A 22,887-nucleotide genomic window follows, 5' to 3' on the forward strand; every position below is an offset into this window, starting at 1 on the left:
TGTTGGTCTCCCGTAAGGTACAGTGTGCACGTTTGTGCTGGTCTCCCGTGAGGTACAATGTGTACGTTTGTGTTGGTCTCCCGTAAGGTACAGTGTGCACGTTTGTGCTGGTCTCCCGTGAGGTACAATGTGTACGTTTGTGTTGGTCTCCCGTAAGGTACAATGTGTACGTTTGTGTAGGACACCCGTAAGGTACAATGTGTACGTTTGTGTTGGACTCCCGTAAGGTACAATGTGTACGTTTGTGTAGGACACCCGTAAGGTACAATGTGTACGTTTGTGTTGGACTCCCGTAAGGTACAGTGTGCACGTTCATGCTGGACTCCCGTGAGTTACAATGTGTAAGTTTGTGCTGGACCCCCGTAAGGTACAATGTGTAAGTTAGTGCTGGACCCCCCGTAAGGTACAATGTGTAAGTTAGTGCTGGACCCCCGGTAAGGTACAATGTGTAAGTTAGTGCTGGACCCCCGTAAGGTACAATGTGTAAGTTAGTGCTGGACTCCCGTTGTGTAAGTTAGTGCTGGACCCCGTAAGGTACAATGTGTAAGTTAGTGCTGGACCCCCGTAAGGTACAATGTGTAAGTTAGTGCTGGACCCCCGTGAGTTACAATGTGTAAGTTAGTGCTGGACCCCGTAAGGTACAATGTGTAAGTTAGTGCTGGACCCCGTGGGTACAATGTGTAAGTTAGTGCTGGACCCCGTAAGGTACAATGTGTAAGTTAGTGCTGGACCCCGTAAAGTACAATGTGTAAGTTAGTGCTGGACCCCCGTAAGGTACAATGTGTAAGTTAGTGCTGGACCCCCGTAAGGTACAATGTGTAAGTTAGTGCTGGACCCCCGTAAGGTACAATGTGTAAGTTAGTGCTGGACCCCCGTAAGGTACAATGTGTAAGTTAGTGCTGGACTCCCGTGAGTTACAATGTGTAAGTTAGTGCTGGACCCCCGTAAGGTACAATGTGTAAGTTAGTGCTGGACCCCCGTAAGGTACAATGTGTAAGTTAGTGCTGGACCCCCGTAAGGTACAATGTGTAAGTTTGTGCTGGACCCCCGTAAGGTACAATGTGTAAGTTAGTGCTGGACCCCCGTAAGGTACAATGTGTAAGTTAGTGCTGGACCCCCGTAAGGTACAATGTGTAAGTTTGTGCTGGACCCCCGTAAGGTACAATGTGTAAGTTTGTGCTGGACCCCCCGTAAGGTACAATGTGTAAGTTTGTGCTGGACCCCCCGTAAGGGACAATGTCGGACTGAGAAATGTTTTGCGTTGAAAGGGTCAAACGTATTTATTTCCCTAAGTGACGTTAGCCGACTGAAGCACTAGAATAGTCGGGTGACTCAATACAGTGTGACGTAATGCAAAAAGTGTACATTTTCGTCTGATAAATTTCTGACGGGCCTTTGATCTTTTAGCGAAGCATCTTAGATTTAGCTCTTTAAATACCGTGTCCCATGCTGTCGCTTGACTGTACTATTCCTGCAATACATATGTTAGTTTGTGCGTGCGCCTGCGTATTAGAAACAGACCGCTATATATTATTTTCTTGAGTTCATGCTTGAGTGTGTTTGAAATATCGAGACTGCGTCTGTAACGTGCTACTGACATGCTGGAAACTGACGTGCAGTGGTCAATACGTTTCGTTTTCCATAGCATGTGGTTAGTAAGCTATGGTACAGATACAAAACAAACCCACTATCTTAACGATCGACCAATCAGGGAGTCCCAGGATCGATTGGTCAAACACCAGCTTCTATGGTAAGTCGAGATCAGAAGGGGAGTCAAATTTCAACAAGCTGCTGGAATACGAGTTACGGATCAAGAGATTAGCAATAGCTTGAATGCTGCTCGCCTCCACGCTCGATGACAAAGTTATGCCACCCGTTAAAGATTAGGGCGGGGAAGGGTAGGAAAAAATGGAATCGAGTACCCGCATGTGCTTACCCGAATCGGAATCGAGTACCCGGAAATGTAAAGAATACAGCGCTTCTGTCAACTTTCTGAATATTCAATCACGAGTTGACAGAGATTATTATAGAAACTTGAAAGGATGGCAATAAGACATTAAAACAGATCTTAGGCTATTTAATTTACGTCTATTTAACCAACATAAAGAGTGACAGCATTACTTACTGACTGACTGACTGAGTTTGGTTTTACGCCGCTTTTAGCAATACTCCAGCAATATCACGGCGGGGGGACATCAAAAATGGGCTTCACTCATTGTACCCATGTGGGGATTCGAACCCGGGTCTTCGGCGTGACGAGCAAACGCTTTAACCACTAGACTACCCTCGTAAAAACACAGAACCTTTCGTTCCCGCCGCCCATGCGTAGATAAATTACAGTCGTTAATAATAACCTTCATTAATCGGACAATACCAATGATGTGCTACGTCAATTATGAAAAAGACAAGTTATTATCTGCCCTTGTTATTACAGAGTTCTTTCCCTTTCCGGGTACTCGATTCCTAGAAATAGGACTCGATTCCAGGTGTACCCGACCCGGATTCGAGTACCCGAGTACCCGTCCCAGCCCTATTAATTATCGTAACATTATATTGCCCGCAGACGTCAGTATTGAACACAAAGTAGTACCCACTCTCCTATCCACAGTTCCATGCAAATGTTAAATCAGGAGCCAGTGTGAGGCCACGTCTCGTGGTTACAGATAAGTCCTGATACACTTTGCAGTTCCTTGATGGGTGTGGTGGTGTCTGGTGACGTCAAAATAAACGTCAAGACAATGTCAAGACAAATATGACGCTGGACTATGGCGTAGCGTGGCGTTTCGTTACTGTGACTGGGCGAACATGTGCACTTGGACATTAGGAGATATTGTGCATCTATAGGCCACTGTGGCTGAGCTGGGACAATCGCTACATGAGAAGCTTGTCAAACTGCCTAAACTCGCAATTCGTTCATTATTATCATACAACAATTACTAGCAACTAATATCTATTACAATTTTGGATATTTGCTAACATCACATATTTTTTAGAGTGTGTGTGTCTCTAAATACTTTTCACCCCTGAAAACACAATGCTATTTACGAAAGTGGTCAAATGTAACACGTTATATTTCTCTATAAGAATCTGCTTGCCGATGCTGCACGTGCAACGTTCGGTGTGAAACGCCCGTTTAAAAATGAATCAAGCGCACGGCGCGATCACACACCTTGGTTTGGCAAAGAATGCAGAGATAAACGTAATAACTTTCATAAATCCAAACGCAAATACTTTAATTGCAAAACATCTCTTAATAAAGCTGAGTACCGCCGATGTTCTAAAGAGTATAAGAAGTGTATGAACAAGCATATCAAGCAGTATAAAAATGAATTTTGTAAATTGACTAGAGAAAAACAAAAGCATAATCCTAAAGAATTTTGGAAAATGTTTACGAAGAGTAAAAGAAATATCTCTAGTGATGCACCTGATATTGATAAATGCTATTAACATTTTAAAGATATAAACGGGAAGCAGATTTCAGATTACCCCGAAATAGACCGCGAAATCATCGAGAAAGGCTACGATGACTACATGCTTAATAAAGATATATCATTTGAAGAAATAGCTTTTGCAATTAAAAATCTTAAACGCAATAAAGCCGCTGGGACTGATCAAATTGAAAATGATTATCTTATAGATTCATTTGATCTACTTGGTGCTACATATGTTGAATACTTTAACTTGATTTTATCAACGGGAATATTACCGGACGCATGGTTGACGGGCTCTATCAGACCCATCTACAAAGGAAAGGGAGATAAATCAGACCCAAACGCATATCGACCAATTACGATACTCAGCTGTTTCGGTAAACTGTTCAAAAGTATACTGAATAACAGACTTAACACTTTTCTTAAAATAAATAATGTATTAACCCCTGCCGAGGCGGGTTTTAGGAATGACCACTCAACTAATGATAACATCTTTGTAATGTTTATGCTCAACCAATTACTAAAACTAGTAAAAGAAAACTGTTTTGTGCCTTTATTGACTTCTCGAAAGCGTTCCATAATGTTTTTAGGGTTGGGCTCTGGCATAAGCTACTTAACAATGGAATTAAGGGTATATTTTTAACTCTTGTTCAAAATATGTATGCTAACTATCAAACAATAATATGTCGGATTACTCCCCATGCTACTCTCGCGTGCGCCAAGGTGAAAACCTTTCCCCTCTTTTGTTCTGTTTATTCATAAATGACCTGGACGAATTCCTTACTAATGATGGATGTACATCTGTGAGTCTTCCTAACTTCCCAGATATTGACATGAACCTATGTATTTCATTTATGATACTACTTTATGCAGATGACACAGTCCTTTTCGCTGATTCAGCCCGTGAACTTCAACGTACTCTTAACTCATTCCATACATATTGTAACATGTGGCATCTGGAAGTAAACCTAGATCAAACAAAAGTACTTATATTTGGGAGCGGTCCAGCAAAATACTCTAAGCTAAAGTTCTATTATGCAAATACTTTGATTGACATTGTAGATGATTAAAATTACATTTATCTTGGAGTGACTTTCAATAGAAACCGAAAATTCAATAAAGCAATAAAAATAACTTTCAGACAGCGATTCTAAAGCTATGTTTTGCCTTTTGAAAAGAAACTTTAATACACCTATAGATTGTTTACTGAAAGCATATGATTTCACCGATCTTGCTTTATGGCTGTGAGACATGGGCATATGAAAATTTTCAAGTTATAGAGAAGATTCATTTGAGATGTCTTAAATTAACTATTGGTTTACGCTACCCTACCCCAAATTATATGGTATATGGAGAACTGGGGAGAGTTCCACATTTATATATTAGCCGCTAAAGGGGTAATCTGTTACTGGTATAAGAAACATTCTGGTGGAACTACTCCCAAACTATCAAAATTGATTCATAATTATGCACTTATCCAAGGCGGTAGAGAAAACGAATATGATATTGGGACCAAAATATGTAAAATACATACTTGATAATTGTGGTCTATCTTATATATTTCATACCCCGTAAATGTTTCATGCCAATGGTTAACTTCTCAGGTGGAATCAAACCTAAAAGATCAATTTTACCAAAGTTGGAAAGTTGAGATAGAAAATAGCCCTAAAAGTTTCTATTACAAATACATAATGATTAAAAATCTCCCGATTTTAGAAAATTATCTCCTCCTGCCGGCTTATGTATTTTAAAACACAGAACCTGTAACCATAACCTACCTGTTGAACTTGGCCGTTGGCATGGCATTGATCGTGAAAACATAACCTGCAATCTCTGTAAATCACCTGCTGTAGCAGATGAATTTTATTATTTATTTTAATGTGAAACTTTTACTGAACAAATAAAAGAAATACATTCTCATTAAATACTTATCTTTCCCTCATCTAATAACTTATTCCTGAAGCAATACCTTGCACAATCAAAAATTTAGCAAAATACCTAAACCTAGTTGATACAAGTGTAAAAAAGACTAAATGATTATTTTGTAAACTGTAGCTCAGCTGTATTTATATTGCAAAACTATCATTGTACTTTCTGCCATGTTGCCTTTATGTAGATGTATTGCAAATGTTTATAATTTTTCTCTTGTACCACAAAGAGTGGTTCTTTTGAGAATAAAAGAGTTTGAGTTTGTTTGTAAATCACGCTTCGTGGCTGAGTGGGTTATGCGACTGACTCTGTGGGTGGGGGTGGGGGTGGGGGTTCGAATCTCGGAAGGGACTCAACCCAACAAAAGTACTAGATTCTGTACTTTACTGAGAAGGTGTAATTCAATATATAATATGTTATACCTGTTCTCCCACTTTACGCGAACTGATGTGGTATTGTGTATTTTTATTGAACAGTAAGTGGTGATCCTGTTATGCACTGCTACCTTATGCAGCCCTAACCTGTTTCACATACACGTGGTGCTTCTCTATACCATGTTCAGGAATCGAGCATGCGTCTTCGCATGCGTCTTCGACAGAAACCACACGTTTAACCACCAGGTAGACAAACAACTAGTCTCTGAAATGAACATATCACTGAACAGCAAAAGTAACGCAAGTCTGGCTATTTGTCAATTTTTTTAATAGAAGACAACCAAACATGTCTAATCATTTATTCTATAGAAAACACTGTCAATTTAACAGTTGAAAGTTGCTTTTGACATTGAATAGCAATAAGTTCAAATTGATCACAGTCCGTCAAATGGAGATACCCCTGAACGCGAAAAGTGACAGTCTCTTTAGTAGCGCGTATAGTCACCTTGAGCTTGCACACAGGCCGTGCAACGTGGCCTCATTGAGTTCACTGGAGTCTGAAAGACTGCCTGAGGCAACTGGTTCCGCTCAAACACCGCTCAAACACAATCTGTATTCCAATTGTGCAAGTGTGAGTGGCTGTCTACCTGCCCCAATCCTTCATCCAATTTCGTCCCAGAATGTTCAAAGTGAGCCATATCCGGGAAAGAGACGGCCATGGAAAAATGTTAACCTTTGTTCCGTGCCAGATGATCAATCAACACCCTTGCTGTGTGAGGGCTGCTGGCGTTGTTGACGTGTCAAAACTGGCCCCACATATGGCCGTCGGCAGTGGATTCCAGCAGCCCGAAGACGACGCCTAATCGTATCGCTGGACACTGCTCCACTTGACCCAAGAACTAAGGCTGCTGTTACTGTTTCTGCTTGAGTTCGGTTCTTTAGATGAGTGACCCGGATGAACCGATCTTGCGTATGAGTTGTCACTCGTTGCCGTCTGGTACGGGGACGATCAGCAGCAACCCCGGTTTGCTGATGACGTTGAGTAAGTCGTGTAATGTGGTAAGATGACAGCCCAATTGCCTAGCTACAGCGGTTGCAGAGCTACCTCCGTGCAACTTTCCAATGGCCACCCCCCTCTGCTCAGTCGTTAGTCTAGGCATCGTTTGTGTGACGTGTACACCTCCTAGTGTCAATACTGAACTGGTTTTTGACACAAACCTTTATAAAGAATACCTCAGAGTGAAATGCATGTTTCCATCCAGAACCGTCGATGCACGTGCTAAAATTATGGTTTTGCTGCACTGTTGGTGTGTTTGTGCGAATGGTTCGTATGGACGTCAAATTGCATGACATCATCTCATCTGGGATCATTACGTCACTTTACCATGAACGTTCCATAAACATGAACGCTTACCATAAAATTTCATGTTTTCGAAACTTGTGTTTCTTTTGCTGTTCAGTATATTTTACAAGAAAGATATATAAAAAATAATGAAAAGGAGCCCTGAGACTCTATTCATTTTCAGAGACTTGAAACCTAGACTTGGCACATATTCTAGATTTGCATGGGCTACATTGGGTATATTTGTTTCAGGGTCTGTAGGACAGACTATTATAACCACCAGGTTACCGTATCGCTCTCATTCACACCACTGTAATGTATGATGAACTGAACATGATTGTCCGTAATGATGACCAAACGGTAGAACTAGGATACCGCATTGCTGTCATACACAACAAGCCAGCCTTGTCAGTTGTAATATATAATGCTACATAAGCATGTACAAAGACCCTGTGTAGTTTGCACCGTGCGTTACCCGCAAAGATCCGGGTTACAATTAGCCTTGTACAGCCCATGCTCGTCGTAAGAGCGGGATCGAGTGGTCAGGCTCTCTGATTTGATTGACACAAGCCGTCGTATCCCAAATGCGTAGATCCATGCTCATGCTGTTGATCACTGGGTTGTCTAGTCCAGACTGGATTATTAACATATTGCCACCATACAGCTCAAATATTGCGGAGTCCGGACCTAAAATCGACAAACCACATAAGGCACTTGAAAGAATCTGCCGAACGGGAATCATTGTCTTCAGGTTGTGGAGAAAGCAAAATCATCCCGGGAACAGCTCGGACAGGTCAAAATATCAGAAAAAGAATCGTACACACACCCACACTTGCCAATCGTTAAAGTAGATTCAAGCTTAGTGTAGGAATATAAATAATTTTGATAGGAAAACATAATTCTGTCTAAATTGAAATGGAGCCTACACTGATGGGAGATTCAGAGGAAAATCTAACTTGCTTCATTTAGGCTTTTGCTTTGCAGAAAGGGCTGGGTAGAAGGGGAAATAATGTGGTTCAGGGACTGTGAGGCAGACTGAGACTTTGGCAACAAGTTCAGTGTTCTCACCTGACTGCTGATGACAAATGGATAGTAAGAAATAGTTAAAACAGGGTAAGATTACATTACAGAATCAGTTCTTCAAGATATAGTATGACCAGAAATTATTGAGAATTTTAGGAATATGTTTAATTGGATTTCTAGTATAAACAACCTTGACCAGCTATCAAGTGCTTGGTTTCGTTCAAGAGAGACAACTCCGTTAATCCTTTTTCATTAAATTTGTGAAGAGTTATCCACCTTTGTTTACTTGCTAGCCGACAACATTTTCAGTGATCCTCAGTATGAATGATTTAGAGAAGAGGAAGTTGACTTTAGAGTATTATAACAAGGACATAAGATCAGCTAAAGTGATTTCAAGTAGAACATGCACCCCTTTGTCCACTGTTTATCGTGTTTTGAAAAATATTGCAAATGGATATGCCATTGAGCACAAGGGAGGCAGGTAGGCCCAGAAAATTGACTGTCGGTGACGGGAGGCGGCTTGGTATTCTTGTTTCTAAAACCAAAAAAAGGAGTTTAGAAAACTTAAGGCTGGATATGATTGATAGAGGAACTATGGCTGTCTGTAAGGAGACAATAAGAACTGAGCTGCATGCAATGGGTTGGCAGAAAAATCGAGGAATTCCATCACCTGAACAAAAGGAGTGAAGGTTGAACTGGTGCTTACAGCATACAAATTTTAACTGGGACAATGTGATTTTCTCAGATGAAAGTTCTGTGTCGCTGTTTCCTAATACACTGAAATTCTGGACCAAACCAACTGAAAAACCTTTGTATCAGCGCCCAAAGCAAAGTCCGAAATTTAACGTGTGGGGTGGCATATCTGTGTTAGGGGCAACGCCCCTCTGTGTATTTGAAAGGAATATGAACAGTGAGCGGTACACAGATTTTCTCGAGGGACATTTAGTTCCATCAGCTCACGTGTTCTATGGAAATTTTTGGATTTTTCAGCAGGACAACGACCCAAAACATTGTTCAAAGCATTCACAGGCCTGGTTTCGCACCCAAAATATGACACTATTAGATTGGCCAAGCTATAGCCCTGACCTAAATCCAATAGAAAATGTTTGGGGACTTATGAAGGAAAGTGTCAATAAGAAAATTCTGACAAATATTGCTGAAATGAAAGAAGAGGTGGTCCGATATTAGGACAGCATGGACAACGACTTTCTAACTTCTTTGATCAGTAGTATGCCCCGCCGCATTGAAGCCTGCATTGCTGCCCACGGTGACTTGACAAAATACTAACTGTTCACCTATCTTTGAATCTGGAGTTATGTTCTGCTAATATTCACATCTAATACGTCAGTAATGAGTGAAAAAAATAAAACATTTACAATCTATAAATTCTCAATAATTTCTGGTTGTACTTTCCTAGTATGACTTAAACAAAGACACCAATCCTGATTGAGACAGTGAGTATAACAATACACCCAAGTTGCCGTCCCCTTCCCTGGCAACAACCAAAATATAGTAGTCTTGAAATCTGGTGTTGTGTATGGACCTGATAGTTATCTCTTATAACATATACATGTTTGGTTTTCAAAAGGTCACTTTGTTGCTTGCCTTAATCTTTTGCCTTGGTTCCTACAACTTAGAGACAGAGAGGTTTGACTTATTTTTAAAGACTATCTCCATGTTAAGTATCTCATCTTTTGTTCCATATTGTATCCCTTTTGATTTAAGTCTGGTAGTGCATTACATGAGAAGATGATTACACAACCCTTTAAGCATAACATACATATGAATACAGTGAAAAACATCCCACATTATGCTAGCTCTCATCAAGACATGCTTCAAAACGGCAATGAGAAGCTCCTGTACAGAATTGAGCATGCCATCCATCTATTGACCACTAATAGACGTTAAGTGTCATTGTCCACCAACAACAACCATCAGAGGATGTTTCTTTAAACAATAAACAAGTACTATGATGAGCAGTTAAAGGGAGTGCCAAATCTAGAGTCAGTCAACCTAGCCTCGGCCTTCCCTGGTCCCAGGAACACTATGACTGAGGTGTTTTTCCTCCTATTTACCAACTGTGGCAACACCATTACTCCAACCTCATCAGTCCTGGTCTTTTAGCAGATTCTAATAAGGCTAAAACATCAAGAGACATTTCTCAATTCTTATTATTCCTCAAGCCGATTAACTCTCCTGGGAACACTACATCAGGGTTTACATGGAACAGAAGTGTCCTATTACTATGACTACCCACTATCTGGGTTGTGGCACATGATCAGAACTGTTTATCTGTATAGACTACTATCAGCTGGAGACTGTGAAGCATGGTGGAAATATCCTAGTGGACTTGCTACTGTATCATCCTGGTTTTTGTAACATATATGACAAGTGTCAACAAAACAATAATTCTTAAGAAAACAAAAAAAACAATATTTATTCATATACAAATGTTTGCAAATTTTCATGTTTCCCCTGAGTGTGTACAGACCAAACAGAAATGAATTCTCCAACAGCTTACATAAGATGTTTCGAGAAATTTGTTAACCTGATTCATCCTCTTGGTGCATCATGGATCGTGTCTGTCCAAGGGAGACAACTCATACAATATCACAGTATTGCAGACCATCAACAACAAATCACACCATATATAAAACTCTTGTGGTCTGTTACTGTACACTTGTTAGTTGTTCACTTGAAGGTAGCTGACTTTCAGCTGTCTTATCCTGGGACTTCTTACATACCAACATCATCACTAGGAGCAGTGGGATATGTATCAAGCTAAACCTAAACAGCTTCCGTGATGACCTACTGTCCCCATCACGGTAGAAGCAGTAACCTAGGTACGAGAGAAGTATAAGTTAAGTGGCAGTGATCCAGCAGCAAATGTCCATGTGGTCAAGTCTATAGCTGGAGCCATGAGGCTCAGGCCGGTGGTCACCACACAATAGCGGAAAGCTACTCGTTTACACAGTGCTGGGTTAGTGACGGACATCATTCGGTAGCCTGCGCGGGAGTAGTCTGGACGGAGGTTCCAGCTGAGGGCATTGAAGTGAGGGAACTGCCAGGCATATAGGATCGCACCAAGCAACAAGGCTCCTACAGGTGAAGAAGATAGCAAACATTACTCATGATCAATATAACAAGAGCACAGAATGGTAAATAGTGATATCAAATGTGTACTCTATGCTTGTCTTGAAGGCTAACAATAAATGTCACTACTAACAGATGTTACCAATCCTGCACTGCAAACTGTGATCGTTATGATTCATGAATTGTTTATCAGGTCACATCAAAATGAACATCACGTCAATGTGAACCAGACTTCAAAACAGATTTGGCGGTACAGCAGTTATGTTGCGGAAAGGCATCACTATGAGTATGACTGAGTGAACATCTCTCCATATTTTGCATGGGAAGGTCACTGGACAATACTATTGGGACAACAGACCAACACCTTTGCTGTCCCATCAACAAGGCCAACATTTCATCCCACTGCACAAATTGTGACTGGTCACCTACAGCTGCACAACATCCATACAAAGCCTCTCCCCAATTGAACACATCTAAGACATGACTGGGAATATGGGACCAGAGGAGTGAGACAGATGCCCTCAAATCACCAAAACAGTTACACTGTATTCAATGTTTGACACACTTCAGATAACAAATTAAATCATCAACTTCCCATCTTAACCCAATCTTCCTTCAAGACAAAATCTGCTGTCATAATTCTCTACTTGTTTTAATGAGTTCTCAATTTGTTTATTATTATCATACAACTCTTACTAGAAACTAATATCTTTCACACTTTTGGAAAATCGAAGTTATTGTTCCAATCTCTCTTACTTTATTAAAGAGTATAGATTACAGATAAGAGGTAAGTAAGAGTGTACTGAACAAATGGGATACAATCAGACAACTCACACATTACCACACTAACCAATCTAGTTGCCTTTTACAACAAGGATGAGTGCTGGGAGCCAGGTCTAACTGTTACCCACCGAGGTTTTTAAAAAAACATCACTATGATGAATATGAACACCAACCTGACTCAATCCCGCCAGAACTCGCTGCCCAGCCCATCATGGGGGGTATTGCACCGACCACGGACCCCACCCACGTGTTGGTGATGCTCAGCCTCTTCATGGGGGTATAGGCTAGAGTGTACAGTCCAAGGTTGAAGGCCCCAAGCAGGGCTGTCGTGCTGTTCACTCCCAGACCCAACATTGAGATGCCTGTCACTCCACACACACCAGCAAAGATCATACTATGGAGATGGCTAGAATAACGAGGGAGCCATATCATATCCACTGTTACAGCAAACACCGATTACAAAATACAACCTCAGTATAGCACTGACATAGTAATATCCTTCGTACTTTAAGTAAGGGAGCCTGTGATCCAGATACCCATGATACAAGAGGTAGGATACAATGTTTATCACAAAAATCAGTGATTCATAACCATGGCCTTCTGAATACAGTCTCAAAATCAGCCATCCAGTAGAACTGTTCATTTATAGAGTTGATAAAATTAATATTTAATGTTCCTCAGATGACAAGTATACATGGTAAATGAATAATGGTCAGTATTCAGATCAGCTGTTAGCCTCAAAACGGTAACAGCATAAGTATATGAGCAAATGATGTTGATAAGAATTATTTGATATTGTTCATATTGTTGCATATACTGATACCGCTTTGGCTGCTCACAGGTTAGGTTCAAAAGAAGTCAAATACATCAAGAACAGGTACATGTATAAGATTCTCCAAATTATACCTTGCACTAATAATGCACATAACAAAATTATTGTGAATGTGTAACTTACCTCAGGTGACCTCGGACCAACACTCGGTTCTTTGTGCGGTTCATCTGTGAGTCAAATGGGACTTCGAAGAACTGAAAGTAACCGTGAAAACATCACACATCAGACACAACCAAATAATCTGCTGGGCTGTTCTGTACTTCTTGAAATTAATATTCTGAAATATATCAGGGTTCTGTTCCTTATTTAATGTTGTGCCCTTTCATCTCCTATCTGTGATCAGTCAGTCCTGTATTGCCATACAAACTTTCTATTAACACATGTAACACCTCCACATCACTTGGGATACAGTGCATGATGAGTGGAAAGTTTATAATTCAGTGTAAAGATGATTTTTTTAGGTTTCCAATCCAACTTTATTCTTCTGACCTATACTGCTGAGAGACGTCAGTAGTTATTAACCTGGTGTTAATCTTAGGATCATAAATGATGGGTGCTGTCTACATCATGCCTGCTTGAAGCTTCCTACCATGGCTACTGATGATCATGTTGATGTGACATGTTGGTGCTGACCAAACATAAGATTACCGGTACCTGATTAACAGAATTCGCTGCACAGGAGGACAGTCCAGTACCAAGTGTACAGAGAATGAATGTTGCAGGATCAAAAGCTCCCGGTGCCATTGCATACCCAGCCATTGATGTCAGCACCACCAGCCCTGCAAAGTAAACAAGACAGGAGTGAATGAGTTTAGTTTTATGCCACACTCAGCAATATTCCAGCTATTTGGCAGCGGTCTGTAAATAATCATGTCTGGACCAGACAATCCAGTGATCAACAGCATGAGCATCGACCTGCGCAATTGGGAACCGATGACATGTGTCAACCACGTCAGCAAGCCTGACCACCAGATCCCGTTAGTCGCCTCTTACGACAAGCATGGGTTACTGAAAGTTCATTCTGACCCGGACCTTCACGGGTAAACAAGACAGGAACATTCATTACTTCCTTCAGCTAGATAGAATTTAAAACAGCCACAAATCACAACATTGTTCTTGCCAAGAAGCACAACTTCTCATTTGTTTCATGCCTTTTATTACCGACGTGAGTTGCTTGAGACCAATTCTAACATGGATCCTCAGGGCTTGTTACAGGGTAAAGGAACTTTTAAACTGAGAGCCTGGACAATTTTTAAAAGTTGAAAAACATACCGTGTGATGATCTATACAACAGGCACAAAATCAGTGATGAATATTCTTTAGTAAAACATATCTGTGTAAACATGTTAAATTCATTTATTTATGGAAGATACTAAATACACGACAAACTTCATACTAATCATAGTACAACTCTGAGGATTCAGATTTGAATGGGATGGGGTACTAACGTCATGTCAGTAATGGTTCTGTTCATACCAGTCTTCAGGCATAAGTTACACATAGTAAAGGCAAAGATTGTGTGACTTTAGATTACATATCCACTACTGTCTTACCAGTTAGCCTGATCTTTGAAAGCTTGAGGTAGTACTGGGGTAGCTGCCTTAAATCCAACTTGCATTCTCTCCACAGATTATCATCAGTAGCTGTTGTAGTCTTTGGCGGTACTGTGACATCTTTGTGAACATCACTGACAATCTCCACTGGAGGTGCTGATACAAACAATGTTTTCACCTTACTCTTCGAAGATGAAAATGGAATGCCTTGTCCGAGCGGAAGAATAACACTTAAATTTCTACCAACATTTTTTGCATTGAGATGTACTAGCTTTGCTGCTGTGCGAAAGTGAAGTGACACATAGTCCTTGGGTGTAGCTGAAGGGGCCAGTGTGATGTTTTCCAACTCATCATCAGGGTTGGACTCTGTCCCTTGGAAGGAACCTGGGGAGTCTTTCTCGTCAGGTACTGCACGAGTTTCATACTGAAAAAAGAAATATATGATTGTTCTTCATTATATTCAAATGCCAAGAGATGACTTCTTTTGTATGCTGTTAAGAAAGACAAAATACAGTTGACTTGCAGTTGCACACTGTGTACTTCCAGACAAGAATTACATCCCTCAGACTGCACCATACTAATTAATGTCTGTGGCTTTCACCAACAAAATAATGGCCTAATACCTGCATCGCTTTTAATACTTTAATATACTGTGATACAGCTATTATCTGATCAAAACCGAGATAAACCAAACAAGCTTATTCAGTATAGACGCCTGAAGGTCCGGGTTAGAATATTGATCTTCAGTAACCCATGCTTGTCATAAGACGCGACTAACGGGATCGGGTGGTCAGGCTCGCTGACCTGCTTGACACATGTCATCGGTTTCCAATTACTCAGATCGATGCTCATGCTGTATATCACTGGATTGTCTGGTCCATACTTGATTATTTACAGACCCATATAGCTGGAATATTGCTGAGTGCAGCGTAAAACTAAACTCACTCACTCATTCAGTATAGCTAATTATAACAATTGTGGATGAAAGTGGCTTGAGCATGTTCTCCATCAACAGACCAAATATCAGTAAACAATATATTAGTTGACGTAACTGAACATTTGTTCTTCGAGTGCAGAAACATGATAAACTTACTTAGATACATTGGCAGTGTTTTTCAACTTCTTTATGAAGGTTTTATGAAGGCAATAAACGAATCGTCTGAAATACCACTGCACCAACTTACATGTCTAACAAAATGCTGCGTGATTCCTGGTGAAAAGGCTTTCGTGTGTAACGTCCTGTGTCTGTTTAACTGTTGACTGTTTACTGTCTGCAGACGCCTCCATCGGACACGATTGATCCTCGTCAAGGTTATACAAGGGTTACATGACAGACGCATCGTAACCGGCAACACAACCGAAACGTACGTAGGTGCCACTCAGAATAACATTTTGTGGATGAGAATTGAATACTTTAAAGTATTTGTTCACATATTTCATTGTATATGTTGTTCAAGTCACATATCATACTATTCTTGACACACGTTCTTCGAGTTCACTTATGCGTGGTACTTGACTTCCGGGTGACAGCGGAAGTAGTATTGGTCGTGTAAGACGCGAGATTGCGGCTTGTGTCGTCGATAGAACTAGAAGATGGGGAAAAAACAAATCTCCTGGTATAGCCAATAAAGAAACCTTTCAACGTATTAACTTTTTGTATCAGGTTAGTACGTCGTGTGTTATAATGTAAATCTTATACTGTGCATAAATCTATCAGTTGGCAAGTATTTATAAATGCTGATTTGCCATATCATGGGATACACCCGAACCGGCCCCTGGATATTTAACCCAAACCGGCCCTTGGATGTTTAACCCAAACCGGCCCCGCAACCGAACCGGCCCCTGGGTTAATTAACGGTAATCAGACAAACAATTAATCAGACAGACATGAAGATTTCAATTAATTTATTATATATATACAGACATGAAGATTTCAATTTATTTAATTTATGTACAGACATGAAGATTTCAGTTAATTTATTATATATATACACAGACATGAAGATTTCCTTTTCCTTATTGTGCCTGTGGATGATTCTGAAGCTACTTCTTAGTTATGAGAGATGTTATTAGAATAAGGGTCTGGGATGGAGTCTTGATGCCCTGTGAATATTCTGTCCAGATGTCTTGTATATGCTGGTTAAATGCCCAGGTCTTCCGCTGAAGAATGTTTTAGTTTTCATAATGTTAGCAGAATTCACTCTGTGAAAGGTGGTTAATGTGTGTTGAAAATCTTGACAAATGTTCCACACATGGAAACATGCGAAAAGATGAAGGATGACATTATTTTTCGTTACTGGAAACTTGGGCATAACAAAGGTGAAACGTGAATTCATTATATTGGTTTTATGCGCTATTCTTGTATTGAATTAATGTGTCAATTCTGTGGATACGATACAACGAAATGTTAGTACACGTTTTACTTCAGTATTGTTTTGCAATTGATTTTTAGATTCTTAAAAGAATTACATAAAATGTCCTCTACCACGGGATCTCCGTGATCAGCAGGACTTGCATGTTCACTTGCCTCTCATCGACACTAATATTCGCTAATATATTTTCAAAAATCGGTATTACATGTAAAGACATATGAGTAATATGTTTTCGTCATTTATGTTAAAGGAACTTTAATCAATATGTCAATGTAGAAATATTTACTTCTCGGGGCCGGTTTGGGTCAAATATCAGGGGCCGGTTCGGGTTAAATATCAGGGGCCGGTTCGTGGGTAATTCTATCATGCAGTACCCAGGACACACACACACACATATTTCGTAAGCATAATTTTCACCCACCCTAGCCATAAAATATGAACGGACCCTATGTAGTTTGTATTTCCAGATCACTATGGATAACAGGACTGAAGAAAATAAGATATCTTATACTTACTTTTACGTTATAACATTAAATACAAGGTCATCAGTGTGAACAAGTATGCTATGAGTTTCAGAATTTGTCCTATGTCTTCCACAGGCAGCACACCAGAGTCTGGGAACCTCTCCGTATGATGTCAGTCTGTGTCGCTATTACATTCACACACTGAAGACACTTGCCAAGAGACAAGTTCTGAGACTGTAAGTTCATCAGACATGAATATGTGGTACTCAGGTTGTACATGAAGTCGCAAAATCTAGCTACTGTATCACGTTCTCTAATTTCTGAGAAGGATTTTCCATTTCTAACTGACTAAATATGTTGGATCAGCAATCCAAAACTGTAACCATGACAGGTGTTTGAGACTTGAGGTAATGAAAGTGTGTCAGGTGTATAGTCAAGCTGCCCTAGATAAATTGTGCAAGCACAGAGATTCTAGTGTTTTGAATCTATGTTAACCAGTGATTAATATAAGAATATTTTAAGTACATATCTATATGAGGTACCATATGACATGCTTGGCCATGTCATTTTACACATAATGTTACAAGTTTCATGTAAAAATTGTTTTCTCGTTTGGTCTAAATTTACCCTTCTATTCATGAAATTACATCCAGACCCTTTCCAGAGATGACATATAACTGTCTATATCATTACAATGAGATCCACTACTCCAGTAAGTTTCCTGACTGACTGAAGAATTGTATAATGGTATTGATGTGTTGATAATGTTGATTCTGTAACAATACAAATTTATTAACATCAATACTAAATTAGAAATTCAATACCACAGAAACATTTACATTTATTAAGGTTAAAGTAAGAAATCAATAAATTATATTTTAGATGTATAACTTCTATCTATATAGATATAACAATGCTAACATTTTGAATCAATGACATCTCTGCTGGTGCATGAAAGTTTGTTTTATGGAGATCTAAAATGTTTGAACCAGTAATGTCGTGTTATCAGTTTATCATCTGACTTGTTTAAGTGTAAAATGTCTGCTAAAGCAATATAATAAGCTTGACAACAGGTGTGGTTTCTCATCATCAGACACCCAGACATGAGAAGGACGCTGTGCAAGATGTGCAGTGTGTTACTTCTGCCAGGGCTGACAGCGAGAGTCAGGACAGGCAGTGAGTATTGTAATGAGGACTTTAGATCTCCAACACATCAGGGTTATTATGTTTGTATTGGAAAGCTCAAGGTTCACCTCCAGCAGTTCACCGTATCAGCAGGCTTCATATTAGATATATGTCCAAGATATATCCTTGCAGTGCTTCAGCCAGGCAAGCGCCATTGCGCCATTGACACTAAAAAATATACAGTGGCACTTTTTTTCAATGCAACATTTAATATAATCCACAGGTCTATGAATGTCAAAAGTCTCAACTGCATTGGCACACATTTTGGTAGTTAAGGTGCCAATTGGCAACACTGAAAGAAATCCTGGCTGAAGCACTGGCCTTGGGGAATATTTAAGGATTATGAAATATGATCACTTAAGTCTCTCATAGGATTTTATCCCAATTTGAAATGTATAATCTCTTGCATGGGTATTGTTTGATGTAAAAATTAGATTTGATTTCATTGCATCATGTAAGGTTGTGTTCACCAGAGAAAACATGGATAAACATGATGCAGACTATATTTGTTGTAGCTTCTGTAAGTGATGCTAACAGATGTTTATCTCAGTGAGGTCAAGGTGAACATGGTGAACACCACTAGAGATCTACAATCCTGAAACCATTACAGTTTGTGTTTGTTCAATGAACAACTGCTTATGAAAATTGTAACATTTTTTGTTTGTGATGATCATTATGGTTATGTTTGTATTCTATTCAGGGAAACAGATCAAGTTAACAAAAGTCACATGTTTGGAATGTGGAGCTACTAAGAGGTTTCCATGGAAACCAGATCATCAGCTATGGGCAGATACAGAAGAGGCATGGCTTGCTAAAACATAATCTTGTGGAAGACATGTGGCTATACAAGGGCTTCCTGACAGTCTTCAGATTGGGTTTTCCAGACATGGAACACAGAAGTATCTCTGATGAACATGATCACCTCAGTTGACAAAGCAGCCACAAGTTGAATATCAGAGATGTAATTTTCCATCATGACAGAAATCTGTGATCATGGCTTCAAGTCCCTGATTATGTCTCTAGATGTGTCAGCACTATACCGTTGTTGAGTTGTGAGTGCCCAAGACCTGCATCAGTTTTCACCCATATCAAGCTGACATGCCATTGCAACAGAAATAATGCTAAGAGGGGCATTAAACCAAGTTGACATTTATTCAGTGGTGGAACATGCCTCTTCACGAACACAGGTAGATCAGGTCAAGAAACCCTGGGAGGCGGCCACTGAGACCTGGTCTCTGTGAGCATTGTGTATCTATTAAAGTCACCTATAGGTTTGGTTTGTTGTTTAATGCTGCACTAATCAATATTCCAGGGCAGTCTGTAAATAATCAAGTCTGGGTCAGACAATCCAGTGATCAACATCATGAGCATCGTTCTTTGCAGTTGGGATGTGATGACGTGTTTCAACCACGTTAGCAAGCCTGAACACCGGATCCTGTTAGTCACCTCTTACGACAAGCATGGGTTACTAAAGACAAATTCTAACCCGAACCTTCACGGGTCCACATCTATGGGTAATCTAGTGGACTGTTTCTTTTTGCTGTGTGAAGGTAAATGTAAAACAAATTACTATCACTACGCAGTGCTAATCACAATGACCAGATGATGATGCTTAGTAGTTGTGGTAACAGAGAACACTCACAAACGCTGGTCACTCTCATGATTCATGCTACTTGGACTAGTAGTGAAAGTATTCTAGCTGTGTCGTTCTCACCTCTTTGTCTTCCAATCTTTATACATACTGAAAGAAAGAAAAGGAATTAAAGTTTGGGAAGATGTTTAGTAGTGTTTTTACTTCTATCAACCTTTGATATAACTGGGATGTTGCAGGTTACACACTGTCCAGTGTGATATAACTGGAATGTTGCAGGTTACACACTGTCCAGTGTGATATAACTGGGATGTTGCAGGTTACACACTGTCCAGTGTGATATAACTGGGATGTTGCAGGTTACACACTGTCCAGTGTGATATAACTGGGATGTTGCAGGTTACACACTGTCCAGTGTGATATAACTGGATGATGTTCCAGTGTGATATAACTGGGATGCAGGTTACACACTGTCCAGTGTGATATAACTGGGATGTTGCAGGTTACACACTGTCCAGTGTGATATAACTGGGATGTTGCAGGTTACACACTGTCCAGTGTGATATAACTGGGATGTTGCAGGTTACACACTGTCCAGTGTGATATAACTGGGATGTTGCAGGTTACACACAGTCCAGTGTGATATAACTGGGATGTTGCAGGTTACACACTGTCCAGTGTGATATAACTGGGATGTTGCAGGTTACACACAGTCCAGTGTGATATAACTGGGATGTTGCAGGTTACACAGTCCAGTGTGATATAACTGGGATGTTGCAGGTTACACACAGTCCAGTGTGATATAACTGGGATGTTGCAGGTTACACACTGTCAGTGTGATATAACTGGGATGTTGCAGGTTACACACTGTCCAGTGTGATATAACTGGGATGTTGCAGGTTACACACAGTCCAGTGTGATATAACTGGGATGTTGCAGGTTACACACTGTCCAGTGTGATATAACTGGGATGTTGCAGGTTACACACTGTCCAGTGTGATATAACTGGGATGTTGCAGGTTACACACTGTCCAGTGTGATATAACTGGGATGTTGCAGGTTACACAGTGCAGTGTGATATAACTGGGATGTTGCAGGTTACACACTGTCCAGTGTGATATAACTGGGATGTTGCAGGTTACACACAGTCCAGTGTGATATAACTGGGATGTTGCAGGTTACACACTGTCCAGTGTGATATAACTGGCATGTTGCAGGTTACACACACCACAGTCCAGTGTGATATAACTGGGATGTTGCAGGTTACACACTGTCCAGTGTGATATAACTGGGATGTTGCAGGTTACACACAGTCCAGTGTGATATAACTGGGATGTTGCAGGTTACACACTGTCCAGTGTGATATAACTGGGATGTTGCAGGGTTACACACTGTCCAGTGTGATATAACTGGGATGTTGCAGGTTACACACTGTCCAGTGTGATATAACTGGGATGTTGCAGGTTACACACAGTCCAGTGTGATATAACTGGGATGTTGCAGGTTACACACAGTCCAGTGTGATATAACTGGGATGTTGCAGGTTACACACTGTCCAGTGTGATATAACTGGGATGTTGCAGGTTACACACTGTCCAGTGTGATATAACTGGGATGTTGCTTAGGTTACACACTGTCCAGTGTGATATAACTGGGATGTTGCAGGTTACACACAGTCCAGTGTGATATAACTGGCATGTTGCAGGTTACACACTGGGATGTCCAGTGTGATATAACTGGGATGTTGCAGGTTACACACAGTCCAGTGTGATATAACTGGGATGTTGCAGGTTACACACTGTCCAGTGTGATATAACTGGGATGTTGCAGGTTACACACAGTCCAGTGTGATATAACTGGGATGTTGCAGGTTACACACACCGTCCAGTGTGATATAACTGGGATGTTGCAGGTTACACACCGTGTCAGTGTGATATAACTGGGATGTTGCAGGTTACACACTGTCCAGTGTGATATAACTGGGATGTTGCAGGTTACACACTGTCCAGTGTGATATAACTGGGATGTTGCAGGTTACACACTGTCCAGTGTGATATAACTGGGATGTTGCTGGTTACACACAGTCCAGTGTGATATAACTGGGATGTTGCAGGTTACACATATCCAGTGTGATATAACTGGGATGTTGCAGGTTACACACCGTCCAGTGTGATATAACTGGGATGTTGCAGGATTAATAATAATAATAGTAATAATATAATAAATGTGAATGTTATAATGCACTTTCCATGCACAAGGCCCATGCTGCAGCGCTAACAAAGTGAGTGGATAATAATACATATATACAATAAGGGACTAGTTGCTAGTCATAATGCAGTGAAAAACAGATGAGTCTTGATAACTGGCTGTTGAAGGAATACACACTGTCAAGTGTGATTTAATGGTGATGGAGAGAGTTCCAGAGTAGAGTGGCAGAGCAGACATGTTGCAGGATTTCCTTCCAGTTTGAGCTAACTGAACCCTGAGGCACAGAGAGTGTGATATAACTGGTTCAGATTCACGGAGCTGTCTTTCTGGAGTGTATGGGGTAAGGAGTTCCTTCCAGGTATTCTGGGCCTATGCCATTGAGGCATTTGTAGACAAAACACAATATTTTAAAGTCAATTTACACACTGTAAGCCAGCGTGGTATAACTGGGATGTTGCTGATTACACTGTAAGCCAGCGTGGTATAACTGCTGGTATGTTGCTGGATTTCCCCTGGGTTGCTGTGATGTAGTATTGAAAAACCCTATTAAATTGGATACAGAGTTGGTTACTAGGTTCAACAATATATATAGAAAAATTCATTAGTCCATTTGTGTATCAGAACAATCTGTATAAAAACGTGTTAATCTGGATAATTTGAATGCTAATTCAATGGGCATGCACTGTGCACACTGATGTTCATAGACT

At 40.3% G+C, this 22,887-nt stretch overlaps 2 protein-coding genes across 2 annotated transcripts; one reads left to right on the forward strand and one right to left on the reverse strand.

The window, feature by feature from the left end:
- Window positions 1–10,516: 10,516 nt before the first annotated feature.
- Window positions 10,517–15,878, reverse strand: LOC124277963 (protoheme IX farnesyltransferase, mitochondrial-like). The gene is given in 7 exon segments (XM_046713686.1): window positions 10,517–10,948; window positions 10,951–11,198; window positions 12,149–12,381; window positions 12,931–13,001; window positions 13,462–13,586; window positions 14,361–14,784; window positions 15,545–15,878. Coding segments are annotated over 7 exon segments (1,437 nt in total). The 5' UTR covers window positions 15,701–15,878; the 3' UTR covers window positions 10,517–10,768.
- On the forward strand, window positions 15,877–20,161 carry LOC124277905 (ribonuclease P protein subunit p21-like; the record flags this gene model as incomplete). Its single annotated transcript, XM_046713630.1, has 4 exons — window positions 15,877–16,023; window positions 17,332–17,432; window positions 18,290–18,372; window positions 19,082–20,161. Coding segments are annotated over 4 exons (453 nt in total), but the record flags the coding sequence as incomplete, so codon positions are not given.
- Window positions 20,162–22,887: the final 2,726 nt, after the last annotated feature.

This window comes from Haliotis rubra, unplaced genomic scaffold (assembly GCF_003918875.1).
Source record: "Haliotis rubra isolate DU_JTF1 unplaced genomic scaffold, ASM391887v1 Scf23, whole genome shotgun sequence".
Lineage (NCBI taxonomy): Eukaryota > Metazoa > Mollusca > Gastropoda > Lepetellida > Haliotidae > Haliotis > Haliotis rubra.